General features: G+C 43.7%; 1 protein-coding gene across 4 annotated transcripts in view; it reads left to right on the top strand.

The window, feature by feature from the left end:
- ITGA7 (integrin subunit alpha 7) overlaps positions 1 to 27,577 on the top strand; it is a 438,414-nt gene that overhangs the window by 188,359 nt on the left and 222,478 nt on the right. For all 4 annotated transcript variants that reach the window (XM_069653721.1, XM_069653720.1, XM_069653723.1 and 1 more), the window contains exon 2: positions 6,844 to 6,971. In XM_069653721.1, coding sequence (XP_069509822.1) covers positions 6,844 to 6,971 — 128 coding nt within the window. The remainder of the gene's footprint in view (positions 1 to 6,843; positions 6,972 to 27,577) is intronic.

Raw genomic sequence — 27,577 nt, 5'->3', positions numbered from 1 at the left:
CAATATGCATCATATGGATTAAAGCGGCCGTCTGAGGAAATGGAATAGAGTTCAAAACGTTCAGGATGTGATTGTCAGGATGTGGCGTGGTAAAAAGAAAAAAAAAGGAAAAAGGAAAAGATGAGTTCATTCATCACACACTACCTCATTGTTGTAGGCGGGGGCAGGTGGTAGGAGGCGAAGCAGTTTGTGGTGGTTGGGAATGTAGGTGATGTAGCCCAGTTTTAGGGTTGGCCAGGTCCTGGGGTGGGAGCCCAGTTGCTTGTTTGTGGCAGGAACAGGCAGATGGATGATAGTATTTTTGGTGATTGGTACATGGAATGTAGTTTGTCAGGGTGTGGTGTTTTGATGGTTGGGTTTGGTCGTGGAAGTGTCCGTATGCCAGTTGAGTGTTGTGTGTGTGTGTGTATGTATCTTGTAAGGTGGCAGTTATGTTGGTCTGGTATGTGACTTGTTTTGTGTACTTTTGGTTTTGTAAAGGAGGGAGGTGTGTTGTATTGTGCCTGTCTGAGGTGAGGTAGTGTGTGATGTCACGTGGAATGTTTATGAGTGGATGATGGAATGTTCTGAGTGAGTGTTCTGTGTAGTTGCAGTTACAGCTGGCTGGCCCTGGGTGATGGGAGCCGGTGTTTGTCCACTACCTATGTCCCTTTATGTCTTCATGTGGATTGTAACTATTAAGCTGGAAATAAACTTACATGAAGTTAACCTGAAGAGCTTGGAACCTGCTTTTTAACAGTCCTGGCCTACCTTCACTAGCAGAAGATGTAAGGCAGACTGTACCTTCAGCCAGGGTCAAATGATGAGTTCTTCCTGCTACTCCTTGTGAAGTCTTCAGATGATCTGCCCAAAAGAGGGTCTCAAAGTCAAATGGACCAATGGGATTGGTTCGGCTAAGCCTATCTAAAATAACCAATCCTGGGTTCCCACCAACAATCTCCTGTATGCATGAGGTCATAACCAGAATGCTTTGCAAAAGAAAAGATAAAGGGGTGAAAACATATATTAAGTCCCACCCTTCTTCCTGTCTGTTGTGGATAAAAGGGTCTCCCTGGTCAATGGAGCCCTCTGTGTTTCCTGATTAAAGCGGCAGGTCTTCCTTGAAGCTGCGGCGGGACCAGACTTTCTGGCGCCATCAATCCACATATTTGTGCCTTCTGAATGGAGTCCCCCTGCGGGGATGACTACTGTAATAGACACAGCCCCGGACATGACATTTCACTGTCCATTCATATTAAGGGCGGGAGCTGGCTTCAGGTTGACACAGTGCATATCAATTGTTGGGGTTTCCTGTCTCCTTTGTTAACCTCTACATCCAGGCCCCACTTGGACCCGTTTGAAGTACACTCTATTTGTATGTTAATTATGTTAATTGTTGCCACCATCTGCATGGCTCACAAAAGGACAGGGTGGATCCACTGAGTCTTTGTTAGTTGATTAGGCTGGCCATGGCAGGAGGAAGGTTTGTCCCTATCCTTCCTAGATGCATCGTGTACTCCACCTATCAGATCTCAACTACATATGACAGGGGGGACTGAGCCCGTAGACTGTGTCCACCCAGACTACATGGGTCGATGTGTATGTCGTGCAGTGAGCATAGGAAAATGTGTGTGGATTAGCCCCACGCATTTTCTGGAGGTTGATCTTCCATCATTCTATTTAATTTAAAATTTCAAAAAAGCCCAGGTGGGTGCACACCCATCGTGCGGATGGTGGAATTCGTCACAGGATAGCAGATGGGGGTTACTTTGGGCCAGAGGGACCGACTGCTTAGGACTCCTGAGAAGGGCCCCTGTAGGGCCCCACGTGCAGGTGGGAGCAGAGGGCCCCTGCTCTGCGAGCCCCCAGGTCTGATCAGTGTCCATTGAGCAGGTCTTGGTGGCATCCCACCTCAGTCTTTGGAGCAAGGCTAAAGGAGGCACATTTTAAGGAGGGGGGAGGACGCAGGGGTTAGAGGAGAGGAAGCGGGAAATAGATGCCATATTACAGGTCCAGCGATCCCTCGGGATCCATTCAGGGAGTTAGTTTACTGTCTGCAGCAGCTGTTCGCTTCAATATCACCAGCAGCATTCCAGAGCTGTGGCGCACACACCGCTCTGTATAATTGGTGCATCTGTGCCCACAGTCTGGGAAAAGGCACATGCCGAAGGAGGCACCGACACAAAGCCCAAATGGCAGCTCATACATCAGGAAACTCTGCCTTCCTCACCCGCGCGATCACTGGTGGCGATGGGGCAGCGCCCCATCATTCAGTGCCAATGAACCAGCGGGTGCCATTCGTAGGTCCATTCTGGGTCTCGCTAGTCCCTCACCATGAAGGGGGTTGTTCCCCTAGCTGCTGATGTTACACACTGCACATGCGTTTGGAGCCTGCGTAATGAGATGCCAGGCTGGAGCACATTTCAGCCTTCTCATAGTAGAATCAAAGCAGATGGGCCTTCACTGTGGTGGACGTGTTCCTCTGGAACTCATCAGCACCCTCCAGTCACTCCACTGATGGCGGCTGCGCTTCAGCAAAGAGGTCTAGTCCTGACTTTCCCACAGTAATCTAGCTCTGCAGAGGTTGAGCGGTATCTGGTGCTGAATTTCAAAAAAACGTTTACACCATTAATGCTTTAAGACCCAAAAGCCAGAAGTGTGGAAAAATGAGGAAAACGCTTCAAAGAGAGAAGCAACCCGTAAACATAACCAGGAAGCGGAGTTCAGGTGGTAGCAACGTTGGCATGAAGTTGGTATTAAGATTCAAATTAAAAGGAAAACTGGTAAAAAAAAAAAAAGAGGGGTGAATGTCACATGGTTTTGGGGAGAGGAGCAGAGGGTCAGCAGGACAAAAGATGGGCAATACTGGAGGTTCCCGGGTAGAGCGTTTGCCTAGGAAACGAAGCCTGGCTGAATTTGTGAATAGGCGGGAGCTAGGACCGTGGCGATGTCAGGAGGCAAGAAGATAACAGTAACAAATGAAATGCCCTGAGAAAAACTATATTTTTAAAATTGCATTTCGAACTGAAAGGCATTGTAAGGAAAAGCATATTAAAAGGCTCAAAACCTGCCTCTCGCTGATCCAGTCTTGGATGTCCAGAAGCTCAACCCCTCCAACACCGAATTCCTACTCCTCACCAACAACACCGAACACCCGTACATACAGACCAAGCTATCAACCATGAACTCCGAGAGCTTCACACCTGAGCTCACCTCCTGAGCCAAGTCCCTCGGGTTCCACCTCGACAAACACCTCTCCTTTAAAACGCACATAGCTAAGGAAACTCATCAGCTCTCCCTCCCGCGAAAAGTCAAGCCCTTCCTCCCTCCGGACAACTTTAGATCCACCGTTCAAGCACTGGTCCTATCCCACCTGGATGGGGGCAATGAACTCCTCAAAGGCCTCCCATCATCCTTCCTTGTGCCCCTGAGAAGTGTCCTAGACGCGGCCGCATGCCTCACCAAGGGTCTGCGCAGATACAACCACATCACCCGGCCCTCATCAACCTTCACTAGCTCCCACTGTACGCAAAAATCACCTTCAAGTGTTGCTGCATCATTTATAAGTCAGTCACCCCCAAGTCACCCAGATACCTTGTGCAGAAACTCTACATCTCCAGCAGACAGTGCACCACCAGAAGCCAGGACACGTGCAATCTGACGCTGCAAAAAGAAAAGGACCAGAAAACAAGCCTTCTCTTCCTTCGCCCCAAGACTATGGAACCTCCTGACCGTCAGCATCAGACTCACCCCCATGCTTCTACAATTCCGAAAAGAACTCAAAACCCACCTCTTCAAGGAATCTCTCTGCCCCAACACCTAGCCCATCACATCGCTCATCGTGCCACCTGAGTAGCTAGATGCTGCCTGCCATCTCCTCCCCACCACCCAGTACAGCTGTACCCCTCCTCTGTGCCCCTCCGTATCCCACCCGTTGTATATATGTTCTGTTGTTACCTCTGAAAAGCACTCTGTTATGCCTCTGTACTGTTGCATACCTCTGTAAAGCGCTCCTTTGCTTCTCAAAGCTCGGTCCGTGCTCAATAAATTCCATAATAATAACGAAATGTGTTTTACGTTTTATTTTTTGATATAATCAAAAAGAATGGGGCATCCCGCACTAAACACACAACCGGGAGAGGGCTCTGGGTTGTGAGCTGCATTCCTATGTTTGGTGCAGTTAAGGGGCCTCCGGGGAGGTCAAGGCACTGCAGGAAGGCATATGAACCTGTCAGATTGCATATAGAGTTAAGCGATCGCTTCAGTGCATGTTATGGCTGCACGTCAAAACTCCTGCAGTGCCAAGGCAAGCCCACCCTTTCATCCTTTTCAAGGTGATAAAGTATTTTGGGTACTAGTCATGCCCACAGGTTACAGTGCTAGTCAATATCAAAGTGGTGAAAGTAAGCGCTATGTTAAAAAAACATGGTATGTGAGTGTAGGTTGTCAGGATACCACCTTCAGTCCGAGGCACAGGCAGGGTAGGGCCTAAGCAGGCAAGACCCACCCAAAATCTGCAAATGCCCACTCAACAGTAAAACTGTAAAGCGCTTTGGAGTAAATCGCTATATAAACTCAATAAACATAAACAGCCCTGGGTGTTGATTTACAGATTAATATTACTGCGGTGGGCCCAACTACATTAGATTCAGGCCCAATTGTCAGACAATACTGTCTACGCCTCTGCCTTCAGTTCCTCCAACGGCGCAACACAAATCCCTGCAGTAGGCACATCAACCCACTGAACTGTCTTACCTTTTGCGGGGAGACTCTTGTGAACTCAAGAGGCTTTGTTGGGCAGTAGATAACTTTGAGGAATTCGACCATCCGCAGGGTGGGTGTGTGCTCGCCTGGGCTTTTTTGTGAACTTTTAAAAGAAATTGAATGATGGTAGATGAACCTCGGGAAATGTGTGGGGCTAATCGCAACATATTTTCCTATGCTCATCGCACAACATACACATAGACCTGTGTACTCTGGGTGGACACAGCTTACAGGCACCGTCCCCCCTGTCATACTTAGTTGGGATATGACAGCCACAAATACATCAAGGCATCTCAGAAGGGGGAGGGAAAACCTTCCTCCTGTCATTGCCAGCCAAATTAACTAACAAAGGCTCCATGGATCCACCTTGTCCTTTTTCTAGCTCTAGCTCTGCTAGTGACACCTTCACATACTAATCGGAGTTAATTCAAACTGGTTTTGAAATCCACTGATCCCTCGGACTCTGAGTGGGCCAAAGGAATGGACTTCAGTAAGCTAATCTCTAACCCTGATGGCCGCGCAACACATGGCAATTGGGTACCAAAACAAAATGTTTTGAAAAGGGGGCGGGCTTCAGAGCACTAGGTCTAATAAAAGTAGAGTCGGGTCAAACTTTCAATATTATTCGATTGCACTGTTGTATATTATAATGTGAGAGAGGAAGGGTGTCTAGTAACACTTGAGTTTTAAAGAACAGATCTTGCTGACCAATAGGGATATGAAGTTGTGAGAACAACACCTCTTTAAGTGTGGATACGCGGTCAGAGTCAAGAGACGGTACCACGTCGGCAAGCTCTTTTCCCCGCCCTGGATATCAGTGCGGGAAGGCCCTGTGTACCGTTGACATCTATCACACCAATCGCCAGCTGCGATACCCGGTCTTTCAGTTCTTTTATCGAAGGCTTTGTGGAAAGCAAGGGCGAGTTGAAAAGGGCAAGGGCGAGTTCCTCCTTGTCGTCCTTTCAGTTACCACCGCCTTTCTCCTCCATTTGAACTGCCGTCCTGGAATTGCTGCTTTGTCGTACTGTCGGCCTTGCTCAAAGTGTGCTCTCATGTTCCGCCTTTTATCCCTGTGGGGAAGGGAAAGGGCCGGCAGGTATGGCTAGTTATCGGAAATTGCCTGACTCTACCTGACCCTTGTGTTGGGACATGTCAGGTAAATGGCTCTGGTGTTAGTCTGTTGTCTTTTATGGTGTGAGAAAGTGTTTGTGTAGGAAAAGGGTAGGGTTGAGTTTTTTAATTTCCTATGGGTTGGATGGGGAAAAGGTGTCATAAGGAAGGGGATACCATGCCTCACCCGTCCGTGTCCCACTTCCATTCCCCGAAGGCCCCCCCATCCAGGTGATCCTCCCGCACTGGTCCATCCCCAGGCACTGGATCCAATAGCGATGGCCGTGTCCTGGTCACCTGGATGACAGATCCCTGGGGACTAGCAAGTGAGACACCTTCAGGTTTCTCACAGCGGCTAGTTGTTTTGACTATTATTACAGAATAAATGTTCTTCAAAATGCACAATTTGCATTACATTTTATCAAAAAACTCCCCCACGGGTACTACTCAAACACTCTTGTCACTAAAGGAATGAATTGCTATTGGCAACTATGCTCAACTTTTTAATTGGTGCCTGAGACAATTTTATGCCTCAGTCCGACCTTGGGCCAGACACACGGTTTGAAGACCACTGGTCTACACTGTGCTGCTGGAGGGGCCGTGTGCGATAACACAACAGCGTTCCAAGTCAACCCACCGTTGACTGATCCTGAACAACAGTGGGAAGCTGGACACTAAAAAGTGCCCTCAGAGACTTGAACCCAGAACATTCATCTTTGGCCAAAATAACATTGCCCGTATAAGAGCTGGATTGTGGTTTCACCATTGCTTTACGATTGCATTCTCATAAATGTGTGATCTTTTTATTTTCCGATCTAGCTGTTGGTTAAGTTACTGGCAGTGGGGAGTGGTGGGGGTGATGTCATTTTGCCTCTATGTAAATATCGATGACCCCTCCACACGCTCCACTCTCACTCTGTGTGTGTTTTCCATATTGCGTCCCCTCTTCTGATGAGCTGGCATGAAAATATTTCTATCTTTGTTTTACAGGCTCCTGGTGGGGGCCCCCCAAGCCGAAGGCTTACCCAAGCAAGAAGCCAAGCGGACCGGTGGTATCTATTCCTGCCCTCTGACCAGCGAGATCGACGACTGCCAGCGAGTGGACATCGACGATGGAGGTAGAGGGAGATACCCACGATTTCAGGGGAGGTCTTGGGTGGGGGGCGACCATGGTCTGGAAACTGAAATGTTATGGGGAGTCATCAGGCCGGCTACAATAGGGAATTGCGGATGGTAAACTGGGAAAGACTCACACTTTGGTCAGAATATGTAAGATTGCTCAGTGTGATATATCAATAAACATCTGTTATCTGTCAATAGCGCCAGGATACCCCTCTGCGGCTCAACGTGCGCTGTACAAATTCACCAGTAATGTTATGGTAAGTACTCATCTAGTGTTGCCACCTTTGTTTCAAGTGAAATCCGGACTTTTAGCCACACCCACATTTTAGAAGCCCCACCCTTTTGAACACTCCTTTCAAAGATTTGAAAACTATAGTACAATAGCAAGAGGAAAGAAAACTGACCTATGTTTTTTTTATTTTAAACACACTCTACATGATTAAAATAAAAAAAGAATTATATAAGGCTAAAATGACATTTCACATAATTATATACCATACATTTTTTTTACCTTGGAACCATGCAAAGCGGAACTGGTTGTGACAAAAATGAATACACTGATGTCAAGCCTAACCTGCCTACAGTTGAAATTAAAAACTCTGAAATTTCTGGTATTTGCGGCACGCACCTAACACCACTCCTAGTTATTCATGACATTCTGCCATAAGAGTAAAAAAGGGTGGGTATAATAACACACACACACACACTTATACCAACATGTTTAACTATCTAGAAACAAATGTAGCAATTGTAACTTATAATCATCACTTTTAATTCATTTAGAAAAACAGGGCTTATGTAGTTCACATTAGGCGTGCCACTGATAAGGCACAGAAGGATAAACTGATTTTGTACAGGATCACGCACTTTAGTTAAAAGATGAAGCTAGGATTTGAGACCAGTTCACCACTTAAGGACTTGACTTGATAGTGTACATGCAAGGTAGGAACATTCCTCCCGCTGAGCTGATGGCACTGTGCATAGCAAAGGTTTGATTGGCGGTAGGGGATTCAAGCTTTACAGCTTTATTCCCCGCCCCACTGAGACGGCTGTGCACACCAGAAATCCATAAGTCTGCCTCTCTCCCTGGAGGAAGTCTCGAAAACCCAAAGTCATTAGGCTAATCCTGGAGGTTGCGCAGGTCTGTATCAAGCTGTTCAGATTTTTTAACTCTTTATTTGTCATTTTAAAATATTAAATACAACACACACATCAAAATAAGGTTAATGGGTTATATCTAAACAAATCAAATTATTCTTTCCCAATGAAGAAAGACATAGAATAGTTCCATTCTTCTCTGTAAAATCATATATCATAGAACTGTCAACTATAACTAACCCTTTGCAATATTACTAGATATGAAAAAGAGAAACAACAACACAAAACAAAGACATATATAGACATGTATAGACAATACAAGACAACTCAGCTCACACACTATTATCCCACTCACTAACATCTTTACAAATTACACGTTCGCCCAACTCTTCCAACTGTTACAATGATAGATTAGCCTCTACCATACAATGCATTAAAAGTTCCTCATATCTCCAAATATCCATCCTCTCTTCGTTGTTTCTGCAGCATGAGTCTCTCACAGCTGGACAGAGTCTGCAAGCCAGACAACCATCCCTGCACCTTTGGGTTTTTTCTTGTTTTCCAAACCCTCAAAATTTGCTTAGTTGCCTCGCCATCGCCCTATTTATCCAGCTACCATATTCGCGAGTCACAATACATCTTCCATTATCTGAGAGCAGGATTACTAGGTAAGGTGATTTAGGAAACACTACTCCCAAAGTTCTATCCAGCCTGTCCAGAACTTTCCCCCAAAAGTCGATTACCCTCGGGCATTCCTATAACATGTGTAGTAGGGTACCACCCATTTGGCCGCATCCCCAGCAAGGTTCCTCATTTATCATACCTAAATCGAGCATCTGTACTGAGGGCCAATACAGACCACACAAAATCCTGTGGCCAATGAATTGCAGGTTCAAATCCATCTTAGATCTCGTACCCAACCTTAATAAATGATCCCATTCCTTTATGGTTATGTCCCCACACAGCTCTTTCATCCATGCATGCCATAATCTTTCCCAGGAGGCAGTACATGAGACCTCCATATGCATCATTTTCAGGAATGTTGAAACCATACGAGGTGGGGAATTAAATATATCACAGGCCATTGGTTTGTCCGTCCTTGGTCCGTTCAGCATCCCCTGTCTGCGTAAGAAGAGCTTCCAACTCTGCATGTCTCCTTAGTTCCTTCTTTCCTAAACCAAAGTTCATCCTAAGAGAATCAAAAGGAATCATCCGCCCGTTCTTCCAAACATCACACACTCTTAAAACTCCTTTCTTCAACCAACTCCACCAGCACAAAGTATTATTATCAATTTGTATTCCTGGCTTGTACCACAAGGATGCTCCATAATGAATCCATACATTCTCGCCACAACCGGGTATCCATGAAATAAGTGCATCTCTAGTAGTCTCTGCAGTGGGTAATATTGTGGTTAGGGTGGGCATTTTCTCCATTGAATATACATCTCGTAAATCTCGTAAGGAGTACGGTGAAAATTTAGATTTCTCTGTAGACATCCATAGTGGCATGCAATTATCCCTCTCTGTAAAATAAAGTGCTCACTTTTTCAATACAAACCCCTTGTGATAATGTTCCAGATTAGGATATCCAAAACCCCCCTCTCCCACAGTATGCATTAAAATGTATTGCAGAAACCCAGGCCGCTTGCTCTCTCCCCATAGGAAATTCTGAAAGACTTTCTCAATACGTCTGAGGACATTCGTAGAAAATCTCAGAGGAAGCGATTGAAGAATGTAGAGTACCTTAGGTAAAATCACCATCTTAATTGCATTAGTTTTCACCCAAATATTAAGCGAATCAATTTTTGCACATCCCGTTGAAGTACCTCTATCAATTTAACTATATTAAATTCTGCTATCTTCTTCAGATCCCGGACAAGGTGAAATCCCAAGTACTTGACACTTGCGTTAGCCCATTGACAGTTCCAAGCAGTCAAGTCCCCACATGGATGCAAGGTATCAAGTGGAAAGACCACTGACTTCTCCCAGTTGATTTTGTGGCACAATAGGAGACCTACCTCCTCAAACATGCTCTTCAGTCTGCCCCCTCCCTCTTTCGGTTGGACAAAATTATGGTCATATCATCTGCATAACACAGAACTTTAATCTCACTAACTCCCACCCCTAGACCTCGAAGTCGCTGTTCTTGTTTGATATAAGCCACAAGGGTTTCTAGTGTCAGATTAAAGATAAAGGGGAAAAGTGGACATCCCTGCCTAGTACTTCTAGATAGGGGCAAGAGAGCTGAAAGTTCCCAATTCACCCACACCCTGGCACTAATTGATGAGTGCTATGCGCTCAAAAGGGTGTTTCCAATCCCCCTCTTGCTTAATGTATAGTCTAAGAAGCTCCAATTAACCTGATCAAACCCTTTCTCTGCGTCCATAAAAATCAATAGAATCTTTTCCACCTCTTTCTTTGGGAGTCCCAAGATGTTTATGATGGTTCTGATGTGGTCATAGCCATGTCTTTCCCGCATAAACCCAACCTGGGAGTGATCAATTAAGCCACCAATGTATTTGTCCAACCGATTAGTCAGGTCCCTAGTAAAGATTTTGTAGCATGCGACCTTGCTCACCATGTCATGGAACCTGATGATGTGGTGTGGAAGGGAAAAGGACGGACGGCGGAAGGCGTGGAGAATGGAGAGAGACGTTTGAAGGGAGAGCTGGCGAGGCGGAGCTCGCTTCCCATATTACATTACTTACCAAACATTGTTAGTTAAACAATAAACCAGTACACGTTTAATGTGCCTATGCGTTCGCCTCCTACAGAAGTGGCAACGAGAACAAAAGAACTCACCTAAGAAGTGCGGCGAGCCCTGGCCGGCATCAGCACCCTAATGGAGGCCCGACCACAGCAACCACCACGGCTGCAGGATATATGGCCATGCAGGGTTTACCTCCTCCCACAATGTTTGTACCAGAGATTGGTGAACTAACTATACCTTGGAAAAGATGGCTCAAAGGATTTGAGCATTATGCCAACGTAGTTTGTAGAACAAACTATAGTGTAGAAAGAAGAGAGAAAAAAAATCAACTATTTCTATATTGTTTAGGGCCAGCGGGGACAAGAAAAGTTTGAAGATTTACCAGAACTAACAGGTGCAGAGAGCCAAGATATAAATGAAAATACATCACAGCTTTAAGGAAACTAGCAAGAACATGTCATTTTATCCAACAATTGGATGAGAGACTCGGAGATGAATTTATGCTAGAGTAGCAGCAAAGTGAAAGAAAGACTATGGGCAGGCGATGATCCACCACTTGAGACTGTTTTTACGCATGGCAAAAGAAGTTGAACACACAGAGAAATGCGTAAGGACACTAGAAGGAAAAGTAAAAGAGATATCTGTAAAAAAAACTCCCATGTGTGGCACACCTCAACCCATCAGCAATGAATCGGTTGCTGCAATTGAGGGTCAAAATGTGAGAAGGAGATGGAACAGTGACAACAGAGAGTGAGTAAATAGGGAACTCAGCAGACATTCAACCGAGGATTTCCAGCAAGGAAGGGGGAGACAAAGAGCAAGAGGAAGAATGACTGTTAGAACACGCTACAGGTGTGACAGTCCCTCTCATTGGGCTAACGATCCGGCCTGTCCTACACTCAGGATAATATGCAGCATTTGCAATGGAAAAGGACATCTAGCCAAATGCTGCAGAAATAAGAATGCAAGCACGAACTGGGTCGATGATGGAGAAAGTGATGAGGGGGAAGAGTGCATGCATACATACAGTAGGGGATGAGGAAGGAGAAGCTGACAGCCCCGAGACTATTGTGCGTGAAAATGGTACCCCCATAGTGATGATGGCTGACTCTGGAGCAAAGAATACGCTCATTCCAGAAGCTGTGAGCAAAGAAATTGGACCCAAGTATCTACATGAGTTGGATATTAATCCAAGAGCCTACGGAGGGGTGAAAATGTATCTAATTGGGTGGTTTAAGGCAACCCTCAACTTCAAAGGAAGAGAGGCAGAAGGGCACGTGTATGTATCAAAGAAAGGAGCCTCCCCTCTCCTGAGTTGGAGCATCAGAAACACTTAAAAGTGAAGCTAGACTCAAATGCAGAAGAATCAGTTTTCCCAGTCCAATGAGTAAATAAAGATACTAAAAGGATACCGGAGGAAGTATTCAGAGACGAAATAGGTTGTTTGAGTGGTTTCACACATCGCATCTTGCTGAGAAGGCAGTAAACCAGTTGCCCAGAAGCTCAGGAATGTTCCTTTGTCAATGAGAGATGAAGTGAAGAAAGAACTGAGGAACCTAGAGGAACAAGGAATTATAGAGAGCCTCGATGCATCTGAATCGGTGTCACCACTAGTTGTGGTGAGGAAAAGCATAAGTAAGGTTAAAGTCTGTGCAGACTTCAGGCAATTCAACAAATGTGTTATTCCAGAAATACACCAACTAATTAATATACATGAATTAATACCAATGATGGGACCAGCGAATGTGTTTTCAACACTTGATCTCACTGCGGCGTATCATCAGATCAACCTACATAAGGTATCAAGACATCTAACTGCGTTCATAACACCAGAGGGGCTATTCCAATATAAAAGAATGCCATTGGTCTTATCTCTGCAGTTTCATTTTTTCAAAGGATAATGCACAGATTATTTGAAGGAGAGGAGGGGTGATTTTTTTGTCAAGACAATGTTTTGGTATATGCTGAAAACAAGGAAGAGCATGACAAAAGACTGGATAGAGTCCTCAAGAGACTAAATGATGTTGGAATTGACCCTCAGCAAAGAAAAGTCATAGATGAACAGGAAGGAATTTGAATATGTGGGTCATGTAATTTCAGAAGGGGGGATCTCTCCCAAGAAAGATTTGATTGACACAATAGAACACATGAGTACTCCAAATTGTAAAGAGCATGTTAGAACATTTTTGGGATTGTAGAATATTATACCACATTTGTAAGAGGATTTGCTGATCATACAAGTGCCCTAAGGAGTATGTTAAAGACAAATGGTACATTGGAGTGGAATGACCGATGTGAAGAGGAGTTTAAGTACACAAAGGGAGCTTTAACAGCAGCTATGGCATTACATAACTATTGAATAGGTCAACATACAATAATTACCACAGATTCAAGCAATGTGGGACTAGGTGCTGTTCTCACACACGTCAAAGAAGGAAAGAAGTTGTAATAGCTTTTGGCTCCCAGCTGTTGAAGTGTTCAGAGAAGGCTTATGCAACAATTGAAAAGGAAGCTCTAGCTATTGGATGGGCTATGGACATATTTAGAAGCTTCATATGGGGCACCACATTTGAAATACACACAGATCACAAGCAGTTGGTTGAGGTCTTTTCCATGAAAGGTTTAGACAAGGTATCCGGAAGGATAAGAAGGTGGATGTCCAGACTGCAGGAATTCAATTGTATGGTCCAATACATCCCAGGAGTAGGACATTATGCTGCAGACTGCTTATCGCGGATGACCACTAAGGTAGGAGAGAAACAGGATGACCTTTGTGAAATAGTGGAACCTTCAATATCAAAGCAGGAGTGGCTTGATGCAGATGAAAGAGATGTCAAGTTAAACATTGTTATTAATGAATTGATGGAAGGAAGACTAGACAAAGAAGCTGTGCAGAAGGCAGGAGTGGAAGGTTTTTGGAATATCAAGGAAGAACTACGCGTTTTAGATGGTATTGTAATGAGAGGAGACAAGTTGGTTCCACCTGAGGAACTAAGAGAAAAGATTGTGCGACTAGGACATGAAAGACATCAAGGAATAGTAAAGAGCAAACGACGAATAAGGAACAACTACTGGTGGCCGGCATGTGACAGTTAGAGAAAATTGTCAGAGAATGTATCCTTTGCACAAATAGTAATAAAGTGTGTGTAAGGGAGAGGTGTCCCATGGCTCTCACAGTCATCCCTGGGAAACCGTGAGAGAAAATAGCTATTGATGTGATTGGCCCAGTGTGGAGTGAAGGATGTCAGACATATTGTGTAGTTGTAGTGGATGTTTTGATGAGATGGGCAGAAGTGATGATGACACCACATGTGACTACCAAAAGGGTGACTGGGTTCTTGGAGGATTTATGTGAACGTGAAGGGTATCCAGGAGAGATTCTCACAGATAATGGGCTGCAATTTAAGTCAAGAGAGATGGAGAAGTATTGTGAGGAAAGGTCCATTTTACACAGAACCAGTGCCATATACCACCTCCAGACCAATGGAATTGTGGAAAGTATAAAAGAATAATTGAATAAGCCGTCAGGTGGGCATGGTCTAATGGAAGAGATTGGAAGAGTGTGGTAAGAAAGACAATGATTGCGCACAGGTTCACGCCACACGGTACCACTAGAGCCTCACTATTTGAACTTAGAAGAGGAAGGAAGGGTACCACTAGAGCCTCACTATTTGAACTTAGAAGAGGAAGGAAGGGTACCACTAGAGCCTCACTATTTGAACTTAGAAGAGGAAGGAAGGGTACCACTAGAGCCTCACTATTTGAACTTAGAAGAGGAAGCAAGGGTACCACTAGAGCCTCACTATTTGAACTTAGAAGAGGAAGCAAGGGTACCACTAGAGCCTCACTATTTGAACTTAGCAGAGGAAGGAAGGGTACCACTAGAGCCTCACTATTTGAACTTAGCAGAGGAAGGAAGGGTACCACTGAAGTCTCACTATTTGAACTTAGAAGAGGAAGGAAGGGTACCACTGAAGTCTCACTATTTGAACTTAGCAGAGGAAGGAAGGGTACCACTGAAGTCTCACTATTTGAACTTAGCAGAGGAAGGAAGGGTACCACTAGAGCCTCACTATTTGAACTTAGCAGAGGATGGAAGGGTACCACTGAAGTCTCACTATTTGAACTTAGCAGAGGAAGGAAGGGTACCACTAGAGTCTCACTATTTGAACTTAGAAGAGGAAGGAAGGGTACCACTAGAGCCTCACTATTTGAACTTAGAAGAGGAAGGAAGGGTACCACTAGAGCCTCACTATTTGAACTTAGCAGAGGATGGAAGGGTACCACTGAAGTCTCACTATTTGAACTTAGCAGAGGAAGCAAGGGTACCACTGAAGTCTCACTATTTGAACTTAGCAGAGGAAGCAAGGGTACCACTGAAGTCTCACTATTTGAACTTAGCAGAGGAAGCAAGGGTACCACTGAAGTCTCACTATTTGAACTTAGCAGAGGAAGCAAGGGTACCACTGAAGTCTCACTATTTGAACTTAGCAGAGGAAGGAAGGGTACCACTGAAGTCTCACTATTTGAACTTAGCAGAGGAAGGAAGGGTACCACTGAAGTCTCACTATTTGAACTTAGCAGAGGAAGCAAGGGTACCACTGAAGTCTCACTATTTGAACTTAGCAGAGGAAGCAAGGGTACCACTGAAGTCTCACTATTTGAACTTAGCAGAGGAAGCAAGGGTACCACTGAAGTCTCACTATTTGAACTTAGCAGAGGAAGCAAGGGTACCACTGAAGTCTCACTATTTGAACTTAGCAGAGGAAGGAAGGGTACCACTGAAGTCTCACTATTTGAACTTAGCAGAGGAAGGAAGGGTACCACTGAAGTCTCACTATTTGAACTTAGCAGAGGAAGCAAGGGTACCACTGAAGTCTCACTATTTGAACTTAGCAGAGGAAGGAAGGGTACCACTGAAGTCTCACTATTTGAACTTAGCAGAGGAAGGAAGGGTACCACTGAAGTCTCACTATTTGAACTTAGCAGAGGAAGGAAGGGTATTAAAAAGCTTTCTCTGTGTTGGATGGGTGTGGTGGCTGGTATGGGTGTAAGTTTGGAAGGTGTGAAAGGAAACCTCAGGTGTAAACACATGAGGAACACAGTCTTGTACGATAACAGGAGATCTGTGAAGTGTTCCCCTATGAGGGTAGGAAGTTGGGTAAGGATTAAGGTGCCATCAGTGTTGAGGGGTGATGGATGTTGATGGTCGAAACCCATCGAGGTTGTAGAAGTGTTCAGACATGCTGTAAAGACAAAAGATGGAAGAGTGTGGAACCCGGACAGAGTTATGAGAGTACAACCTGAGGAGAGAAAGGAAAGAGTGTTCTATGGTGGTGATTCATTGTCTGGTACAGCAGATATGTCTTCTTCTACTTCATGGTTTGGAAGAAGTTACCGAAGACCAAGTTACCTAAATGAGTACACTCAATAGTGTGCAAGGAGATCTGTTATGAAAGAAAGGGGATGTGTAGCATGCAACCTTGCACACTGTGTCATGGAACCTGATGACACAGTGTGGAAGGGAGAAGGAGGGACAGCATGAGGCACGGAGAATGAAGAGAGATGGTTGAAGAGAGAGCTGAAGAGGCGAGGCAGAGCTTGCTTCCCATATCACATTACTTACCAAAAGTTGTTAGGCAATGTGTGCTGGTTTATTGTTTAACTATGTGTTGCCTCCTCATTGATACTACAGATTTTAGCATCCACATTAAGTCCACATTAAGTAGCGAGACCCGCCGGCAGTTCTTCGCTGCAGAATGAAACATCCATCATCCGCCAACAACATAGCAACCCAACGTAAGGATTTCCGTAATTGCGGTCACATGGCGACCCGGACTGTGGTAGGGTCCTTTACTCGAGCACTTGTAGTCACACGCCCTGAACTCTCGGAACGAAAATTAACAAACCGCAACCGTTTTAATGCAATTACATCAGTAAATTACATGTTTACCATAACGAAGAATGAAAGATTATAAATAAAGTGAATTTAAATGTTATAAAAGTAACTAAATGAGTTTGAAGAGTTTCCTAAGATGTATCCAGTAAATCCAGTAGACAATGTCTTGCAGCTTTATGAATCCTATCATATCTTTTCTTCTTTGTTATAGAACTTCTTTGTGTGGTCCCAGTAGTCTCTATGGGCTCCTGTTCTTGCTCCAAGTTTTTAGGAAGGCTTCTGCATTTCTGTGATCAGTGAAAGAGTGTAGCTGTCCATCCATAACTACACGAAATATGTCTGGGTACATCATGTAACACTTGAGATTTTTGTTTCTAGCTCTTTCCTTTGCCATATTAAATGCCTTCCTCTTTTCCAACACATCTCTGCTGAGATCTCCAAATATCATGATCTTGTGCCCACCCCAAGAGAGATCACCAAGATCACGCAATTTCCTCAAAATCATCTCTTTGATAGGGAACCTCAGGAATTTCACAACAAACTACGGTGAGCTCTTTCCATTTCCAAAATTGTTTTTTGATCCAGTTTGAGTAATGTCATCAAAGTTTTCTCCAGGAAGTCCGTAGGTCTGCCCTTCTCCACATTTTCTGGAAAACCAGCGATTCTAATATTGTTTCTCCTTGAAATGTTTTCTTGTTCAGAGGGTTTTAGAGATTGATAATTTGTCAATTTGGAATTTTAGGTCTCTTATGTGGTCTTCCATCCTCAAAACTTTCTAATCCACCCCATTGAGGTGAGTCTCACTTTTATCCATGTTGGATGTCATCTCTACATATCTCTCCTAAGCTTTGAACATTTTTACCTTGATGCCAGCTATGTCCAGAGTAACTTATTTAGTTAAAAGATCCAGTAGTTTGTCTTCTCTTCTTTTAAGGATATCTTCTCCCCCTTCTGCCTTTTCGCTGGTTGAGTCGCTTCAATTGTGTTTGGGTCAGACATTGTAGATTGAGGGTATTCAATCTAGGCACAGGAGCACAGCCTTCAAGCTGCCATCCCTGGAGCTGACAGTTCTAGAATCCCTGTTAAGATTTTATCAATATGTGCATTAACCCACTTGTCTATCTTGCCAGATCAATAGATGGTACCGAGCAAAGCTCGTAAATGATTCCTAGAAGCTTTATTTTAAGCTTTCTAAGTCAGTAAATCCTTAAAATAGCTCGGTTGGTTATGAACCTGCAGCAGAGATCTAGCCGCAGGTTTCACATAAATCACTGCAGCTGGCACGTCAACCCACCAAGCCAACATTCCAAAAGAAATTCATAGCGAGAAAAGGTCAGAGTGAGTCTTCTACCATTTTATAAAGCACAACCAATAAATGACTGGTCCGTCGAAATGTGTAAGATGCATTGCCAATATTGCCCAAACAAATTAATGTTATAGGAGGAGCAAGAATGTGTAAAAGCTGATTAAGGTACATGAAATATTAAGCTGACTATTCCCAACCCCTATTAACCATACAAGGAGAGGACAGTCATAAAATCCTGCCAGATAATGTTTTCCACCAGATGCGTAATTGAGAAATAAGAGGCTGAGCAGGGTACACTGACTTGAGACTGACTTTCCCCATTCCTCCCATCCTTTACAGAAACTTGCCTGTTATTACATTTCCCCATTTTATCTTTGTTATTGTACTTGGTAAGCATATCATTGAGCAATATTATCGACACAGTCGTGAAGTTTAATCTTCCCAATAGGGAATGCAGATCTACGAGAAGCAGGTTGATGTGTGGCAGGAATCCATGAATGGAGTAACTCTCTCTCGAAATTGGTCCCATATAGGGGCGCAACAAAACCTACATTTCGGGTGGTCGGGGTGGTAAGTGGTGATGGGAGGGGCCACTTCATAAAATAGGCGGGGCACACTTGGAGACTCCGCCCCCACTGTTCTACCCACCACCATGGTCATGTGTGGGGACCAACTATCAAATAGTACATTTTAAAGCACAATATGCAGAGAGGAGGTGGAAGTCTTTCTTGAAAGTAGCAGCTTTAAAGGTTTACTGCGTTTGTTCAAGTATGTTTTTCTGCACAAGCACAGTCAAATTTTAACACCGCCAGTTTTGGGAAAGGCTTCCCTCACTTTTCTGCCTAACAATAAGCAAGTGCGCACATCCAGGGGTGCACCTAGGCCAAACTTTAGGCAGGGTCTAACCCATCAAATGTTGGGATAGACGCTAACTTCAGAGACAGTGGGGGAGTGGTAAACTTACTTGTGTAGGGGCATCTAACCTATTTACACATTGTAATGAGACTATTCTAGTGCAGCTTCAATATTACAAGCAGTTAACTCTCTCCTTTAAGTCTGAAAACACCCACTTAAGGACTGCTGCGACAATCAGCGGTCTCAAGCCCCTCTTACCCTTAAATCACTCTCCTGGCATGTAAGTACTACCGCACATCACAATTTCAATTGCTTTAAAATGTATGCATATATGAATGCAGGTGCTAACAATCAAATGCTTTATGTAACAAAGGTTTCCGCAAAGCACTTCAAGGGATCAGACCTCGGGTTCTCTGCATTTCATAACATATCCCCAAACCCATTGAAGAAGATCGTCACTCAAGACTCGGGTGCTTCTGACCTGCACCCGCCTGTCAGCACGTCACACCTGATGAACGTCACAATATCTTTAAATTCCATACAAAGCTTACATTAGATTACAAAACCACACTTTCTTCCAATAAAAACATTTTGCAAGTGAGAAGGCAAGTTCAAGTAGAGTCCGCGCTGTCTCCTGTGCCTAGAAAGTTCTGTATTTGTGTTAAAAGTGCTGTATTCACAACAGTGGTGGAAGTGAAAAAAAGGAACTAGTGGTACTCTGCACCAGAAAAGGAGGGAGTGGGATGGTGGGAGATAGGAGAGGATAGGACTGTGTCGGATGGGATTTGACCTTTGGTTTCCCATCTACAATGTCTCCTGTTGCTTTGTGGCTAGACTAGACATTGCCTGGAATAATAAACAAGCACTGGCAAAGCCGTCAGTTTGGGCTTTTGGGCAAGTATGGAATAGCCACTGATATAATGGTATTACATTGCGATAAGATGGCAACGGCTGAAACATTGAGTGATTACCTAGGCATATGATGGCATTAATTGGCAAATGCCTTTCTAATGCCTCAACCCAAAACTGTTGGCTTTGTAATTGCTTGTTTTTAAAATGAGTTCAGTGCATGGAACAGATCTAAATCAAGTGCCTGAAGGTACACTTGGATGAGGCTTTTCTACTGCACCAGAAGCCACTTACAACTGTAATTAAGCCATTAACTCTCAGCAGACTGCTTAGAAGTAACCTTGGAAAGATAATGGTTGATGTTAATGCTTGATAAAGATAGCTCAAAGAGATCCCAGGAGGATGTGTTTTGGAAGCGGGGAAGTGGGTGGGATTGGTCATATGAATTAGCATGTCCATGGGCAGTCAGTGGGCTGGTAAATATCAAAACACCCTCAAGCTGTGCGTCTATCCTCACAGGTCCTGTCCCTCCTAATTGTACACCACTTCAATAGTTTTGGCTTACAGACAAAATGAAAAATAGAATGAAGTAAAACCAAGGAAAAAGTGAACTCTCCTCTGGTCCTTGGCTCCCTTGCCAGTTGGACCTTTGGTCCATCCCTTCTTCGGGCTCTGGCTCTCTGGCGAGTCGGTGGCAAAAAAAGAAGCAAAACTCTTCAATTTTCTGTCAGTGACACAAACAAGTTCCTTAGAAATGTGAAACATAACCACTGCTCCACACAGCTGACAAAATATCTGAAACGTTCACCGGACAGAGCCATATCTTTTAAGATCTGCACATGTTGTAACAAAGCAATCTTGGCCTGATCCCTCTGCTACTGCATTAGCCCCCTACCCTATTTCTTGCAGATCCTGAAGCTCCTAGAAAGTGTGAAAAGGGAAGATGGTGTGCAATTAAAGACTCAATATCATAGCACAACAGGACATAGCAGAGCGATGGGTAGTACTCTGGACGGCCCCAGCAACTTCAGCGGCTGGGAGCAACAGTGGAGAAAGGGACTCAGCTATTTTTCTCCACACTGTTGCAGTTGGAAAGAGAAGACACTCCCCAACCCCCTTAAGAAATCCTTCGAGTAAATACGCAGGAGCGTTTATAGTGGACTCAGGTGCGGCACTAGAAATACAAGAGCACGCTGATCTCGCGCACCTCCAAGGAGAGGTTTGCGGTGTTTTTACCATTTTCTTTTTTATTAATACATCAAACGAATTGCTCTGGCCACAAGAATAGATTAGTAAAATGCTTCTCCTTCATTGGCAAGTCCATGATGGGTGGAGCAGCTGCGAATACAGACGGATTCCTTTTCTATTTGAGTATTTGACTTACTACTCAAACCCCTATTCTGTACACCGCTGCCATCTAGTGGACAAAATAGATATGACAGTGCACCTGATAGCATTGCGTCTGGGACGCTAGACGCTGCAAGGGACCAATGCCGTTGTTAACAGATCAATGCGTTCGGTATTTAGAGGCGCTGCAGAGATGTCCGAGGCTGTCTGACTTGCACATCCTAAGCTAATAGCAACCTAGACTCTGCTCTCGATAGTCCTCAAACATCCCTACGCTTTCCTTGTAAGACCCCAGCATTAAGAGACCATACACATGGTAGGGTCATGCTATTTAAAGCACAGTGACATAACCTAATAAGGGGAATTTCTGGCTGCATGCAAGTTGGTGTCGCGTGTGCTCCCGATTTAATGAACAGTGTGCTCTGGCGCACAGCGCAACTGATTGGATTTGTGAAATGGGAACAGAACAAGGACGTTCATTAATCAACATTCTTGGGGTAGCGGAAGTGACATCACACACCAATGACATCACAGGCAGTGGTGTCATATGGCCTTTGACCCTGATGGCATCACATGAAATGACATGTAACCTCAATGTCATAACCTGAAGTGAATGACAGGTGTAAAACATAAGAAATCTTAAATTTCATAAAATACCAAATTCTGTAATGTCATGGCCCAATAGTAAACCTGATATTAGGAGTGCTATATTTTCTTTTTAAAAGTCCTGGTGGAAGCAGGTCAGGGTGATGGTAGATATCCTGATAAATATTTTTAACTGAATAATTGATTAGACAGCATTATGTGTCGCAATTGGATAGCTCAGTCAGTTAGAAGCTTATTGCTGACACGTGCCAGCCTGCACTTTCCATGTTTAGATTTCAGCAGGGATGAACCAGTCCTTCATCTTTTTAAGGTTGATGGTAATGATAAATGGTAATGTTAATGTATATTTATCTAGCACCTATTCACAGGCAAGTGTTTCAAAGCGCTGATGGATGGTGGAAACCCGGGGAAAAAAAACAGTCGTTCAGAGCCCTTGAATTTCTGAGATGTCTGCACAGTACTGTTAAATTTCATACTAATAACACTTATTTTTACAGCACTTAAAAGCAGGAGATTTCGGGAGTCAGACATGAAGTGCTATGCATAAAAAAGATACAGTACCATTTTACTCTGATAGGGAAAAATTGAGATCACAGTAAATTAAAAATGTTTGAGTATTTTTGCATAAAATGATTGGCCTCAGAAAAATAAAACAAACAAGTTGACTAAATAAATAGCTCATCTGGAGCATCCACTTTGTCTAGCTTATGCAGACAAATACTACTTTTCAGTCTTGACTTTGCGAATATGGCACATTAGAGAAAGCAAAACTTCACAGCATGATTTCCAAAAATAACACGGGTTCCAGTGGTGGCTGGTGAATGTTTTAATTGGTGGGAGTGTAAATGTTTGCCACAAAGTTTCAAGAGCGACCGAGCGTTGCGAGGGAACCTGAACCAATCAACTATGGTAGGTTCTCCCCCCGAGAAAATGTTTTTAATAATAGGTTAAAATGGTGCATTATACAGCACAATGTCTGAAAAATTGGTAAAAAGATCGACAAAACCGGTGTCCACGGGCTGTGGAGCACTCACGTCCCCTGCATAACAGATATATTAGTTTGGATATGTTTAAAGCATACAATTTAAGAAAAGTAATTTAAGAAAAATAAATCAAGCATAGACTTTAAAATCCAAGTTAATGTTATTAAAGGAATCCGCATAATAGATAATGGATATTTAAGTTTCTTTCAATCATCTAACAATTGATTCATCAATTTCACCAAAAACATATACTATTCGTATACAGTTCATAACTGGTACAAGTAATCGCTCAACGCGTTTCGGGACATGGGTCACTTCATCAGGAGCACAAATTCCACTGGGTATCTGTAGTCAACCTTCAATCTGATCTGTGTTGTAAAGTAAAGAAGTAAAATAAAGGATATTAGCTAAACTGTTATATTTTGCTTCATACATATCATATTTGAAATGGCTGCATTAACTCTCATGTACACATCTGGGCCATTCACCCGTCAGAGATCTGGTGGTAGATGATGCGTATCTGGAGAAAATAAATGGGTAACTTGCGATGAGGGTCTCTTGTTTAACACAACCTACAAAGAATTACAAAAACCATAAGTGGAGCTGCTAACTGTGTATGGGGTATAAGAATCAGACTGGGTATGATCGGTTCTGTCCTTACCTGGAATTCCTATTGGAGCTGTCCAGTATACCACTCGTGTAGCAGGAAGTAAAAACTGGTCTTCTAAAATAAAGGACAGCGCTCTAGTAATTACGTATTCGTTTAGCAGTATACAAGAGGAAATCCTCTGCAGATAAGGTTTACCTTAATTCCAGTGTGTCATCTGAGAAATGTGGCTGATTCTCCTTGAGAGCGAGGATGCAGTTGCTGGGGGATTAAAGCGTCCTCTACAAATGGGGACAAGGGTTTTCAATTGAATGACTGGGTGCCAGGGTACTAAATATAAAGAATCCTGGCTGAATCTCTCTGCTTAGCTGAAATTATGCAGTGTGTATGTCTGAACACGTTCAGACGTGCACGAATGGAGTGCCCTCCTGTGTGGATTTTCGCCGGCTCACAGACCTATAGCTGGTGATGCGCAAGCGTGCCCGCAGGATGACGTCACGTGTAAACAAATGATGTCATTGTGAGGGGACGCAAGGGCGAGAGTTGGTGTAGGGCTAATGTGAAGCACTGCAATTGGGTTTAGAAAATGCAAAATACAACTAATGAAATTCAGATATGCCTGATCAAGTGGCAGTCCTTGTTGGGCTCTATATTAAACATGTGATAGGTATCAGAAAGATGTGATGTGGTAATTACAGAATATGGAATTTGGACCACCACATATCAAAGGAATGAGGTCATCTGAACAGGTGCATGTCCGAGATAGTGTATATGACCGTGTACATGCTAACAATCTGATGGGTGTTGCAATGTAAATCTGATCAGTGAATACATAATTGAGGCAAAATATATACATGAAATCACAGGCTGGACTTCTATATTAAGGCAAGATATTATGGTTGAGGCTATTCAGTTTGCATACTTCTAGAGAGATATCATAGAAAGGCACCTAAGTAAAAATCTTCATTCATTCAATTTGGACTCAGCTATCGAGCTTGTCGATCCAGTATAGTTCCCTCTGGTTAAGCCTCTTTGTATTTTCTCCTCCTCTTAAATTACTTTCCCTAAATTGTATGCTTTAAACACATCCAAACTATTGTTTATCTTGACAAACACATCTGGTGTGCAGGGGACGCAAGTGCTCCACAGCCTATGGACACCCGTTTTGTCTGTCTTGTGAATTTGCAGCCCAGTGCCAGGGCTGTTTACCTCTCCCCTGCACCCTTCTACAGCCTCAAATACACCATATTGCTTTCTATCTACACTTTAGGAGTGCACCTATATATATTTCATTCCAAAAATTGGTAAAAAGCCGGACGGTTTGTAATCACTTTTGTAGGGTACTTCATGAAAATAATCCAGTAGTTGCCAGTTACCAACAGTGCAGAGGAGCATTTCCCAGTGCATTTTTATGATGCCTTTACCCACAATAGATGCCAGTATAAAAACCTTTTTACAATGCCTGTGCCCATACATTTCCGTGCTAACCACACCTATATATGACAGTATTCCCATATAAGAACATACTCATGTTGCACGCATAATGCGTCTAATAATACATAAGAAAACATCTCTAGGCTGGCTCTGCCAATGTATGCCAGTACATGCATGTAAGAACATACTCCTGTTAGCTTTGCCATTAAAAATGCCATGCCACAGTAAGAAAACCTGTTTCAACTGGCTGCTCCAATGCACACCAGTCCAGAACACGTAACACGTTCGCTTCATCATAGGTGATTAGTAAAATAAATGCCATGCCATAGTATATTATTTATAGCTAGGCTGGCTGCACCAAAATGCCAGTCTAGTCATGTAATAATGCTTATCATGCTTGCTGTATCATGTATGCCCAGTAAAAAATGTCATGCCACAATAACAAATAGCATGACTGATTGCATCAAAATGCCTGTCTAGCCATATAATAGCACTGATCATGATTGCTTTATCATTCCTTTAAAGCAAGAATGATAAGTGGCGTTACGTGTCTAGACTGGCCTTTTGGTGTAGTAACTCTACACATTTCTTACTGTGGCATGACATTTTTTACTGACCATCAATGCCCAGTAAAGAATCTCATGGAACAGTAAGAAATAGCTAGACGGATTGCATCAAAATGCATACTAGCCGCGTAATAACACGTATGCTTGCCGTATCAAGCTTTTAAACAAGCATGATAAGTGTTATTACGTGCCTAGACTGGCATTTTGGTGTAGTAAGTCTAGCAATTTCTTACTGTGCCATGACATTTTGACTGCCTATCTATGATAATCTATCATAGATGGCCAGTAAAAAACGTCATTGCACAGTAAGAAATGACTAGACAAATTCGATCGAAATACCAGTATAGCCACGTAAAAACACTCATCATGCTTGCTTTACCATGCTTTTAAAGCAAGCATGATAAGTGTTATTGCGTGGCTACAATGCATTTTCATACAATCAGTCTAGCCATTTCTTACAATGGCATGACATTTATTACTGGGCATCTATGATACAGTATCATGAATGTCCAGTAAAAAACCTCTCCCATCTTCCCTACACCCTACCCTGCCCAAATCAGCCTCCCTGGCTGGCACAAACCCAACACATACTCACCCACATTCATTCACTCATTCAAACACACATCCATGCAGCATTCTTATAGCATTCACTTCAAAAAGCATTCACACAGCATATACTTGCTCATTCAAACACACATGCAGGCATTCAAACAGCATTTACCCGCTCATTCAAATACACATTCACGCATTCAAACAGCATTCACACAGCATTCACACAGCACAGACTCGCTCATTCAAACACACATGCAGGCATTCAAACAGCATTCACACAGCATTTACCCGCTCATTCAAATACACATTCACGCATTCAAACAGCATTCACACAGCATTCACACAGCACAGACTCGCTCATTCAAACACATGTGCAGACATCCAAACAGCATGTACACAGTGTTAGGCAAGATTGTAAGGTTAGAGCTAAATCTACCTCACTTGTGAGAACCCCAGAACGTTTTGCTGGACTGGTAGATTATTTTTCCCTATACATCAGTGAGTGGGAACCTTTTTCCACTCTGATAGAACCTTTTACTCTTTTTATGGGTGTCATTTTTAAGACTCTCCATAGTACTCTTTTAATTATATCCTCTTTGCCAACTTTTGGTATGTACCTTTTTATTGTTACAGGGTTGCCCTTTGGGGCTTCACTTTTACTGTCTCCGGCTAACCTTGTGAGAACTACTGTTCCCAAGGGTACAAAGGATATTTCTATCCCTTCTACATTTTGTTAGGTGAAACCAGCACCCCCCACCTTATGTGGAGTTCTGGGGAGATACAATGTATCCCCTTCCTCACTAGCGCTGTTACCATTCTGTTACACGGACAAGCTTACCTTAAATGGCTGGTGGCAGAGAACCTTTTTAAAAATCAGTGCACCTTTACCGCAGGCTGTTTTCACAGTTGCAGTAAAGGCACCCATGGGTGCTCATTTTACCAAAATGGCGCCGGTCTTCTTATTTTTGCACAACTTATCCCTTCCTGATCTGTCCCCTGCCCTCTAGGGTGGGACTTCCTTTCTATGATTGTTATCTTCAGCAGGAGATCTCAGTCAAGCCCACCAAGGCTCCAGAGTGTCTGTGAACGCTGGAAGCGATGGAGGAGTACAAAACTCTGCAGCCCTTTGTCTTCCTGCCTGCCTGCGAGAATCCAGTTCAAACTGGGAGACTGGCTCTCCTGAACAGACTTCCAACCCGCCAAGTTTGAATGTTGCACATCTGTTTGATTGGCTGGGTTTCTGCATAAAATTCTGATCCTGTAAGTTGAAGAGGTAGTCGACCACTGGACCTTAATCCAAAGAGGAAGATGAAAAAACCACAGCTGTGATGATTTCCAGTGACCGGCGAGCCTTCTGTGTAACCGGAGCCTGCTGTAGCCCTTCCGTCCAGGCAACCTGGGGACTCCAAAAATGACGACCCCATCCCAGAGCCTAGTGGTATCCACTAGACTCAGAATGACCTGCCTTTTAACCCATCCCACGTCATTCTGCATATTTGTGGGGCTGCAATACCCCAATACCCTGAGACCTCAAGCCAGTGTGCAGTGCACAGTCTTCCGAATTCCAAATTGAGCTGAAACTTTGGTGGCATCCTGCAAGACCTCCAGCGACGTGAATCCAGTCTGAAAAGTCCTCTCATCAGAGTGCTGGACCTTGCAAGTGACGAGAACCCGACCAGCGATATTCAGTCTTCTTCTGGATCCTGAAAAAGGCGCCAAAACCACAGAGCCACATCCAGGCATGAAGAAACCCTTGCCTGGAGCCTTCCCCATTGATCCTTGCTGCAAAA

This window comes from Ambystoma mexicanum, chromosome 3q, assembly GCF_040938575.1.
Source record: "Ambystoma mexicanum isolate Mex_15411 chromosome 3q, UKY_AmexF1_1, whole genome shotgun sequence".
NCBI lineage: Eukaryota > Metazoa > Chordata > Amphibia > Caudata > Ambystomatidae > Ambystoma > Ambystoma mexicanum.
Note: the sequence above shows the minus strand (reverse complement) of the source record. Positions and strands in the feature narration are given on the sequence as shown.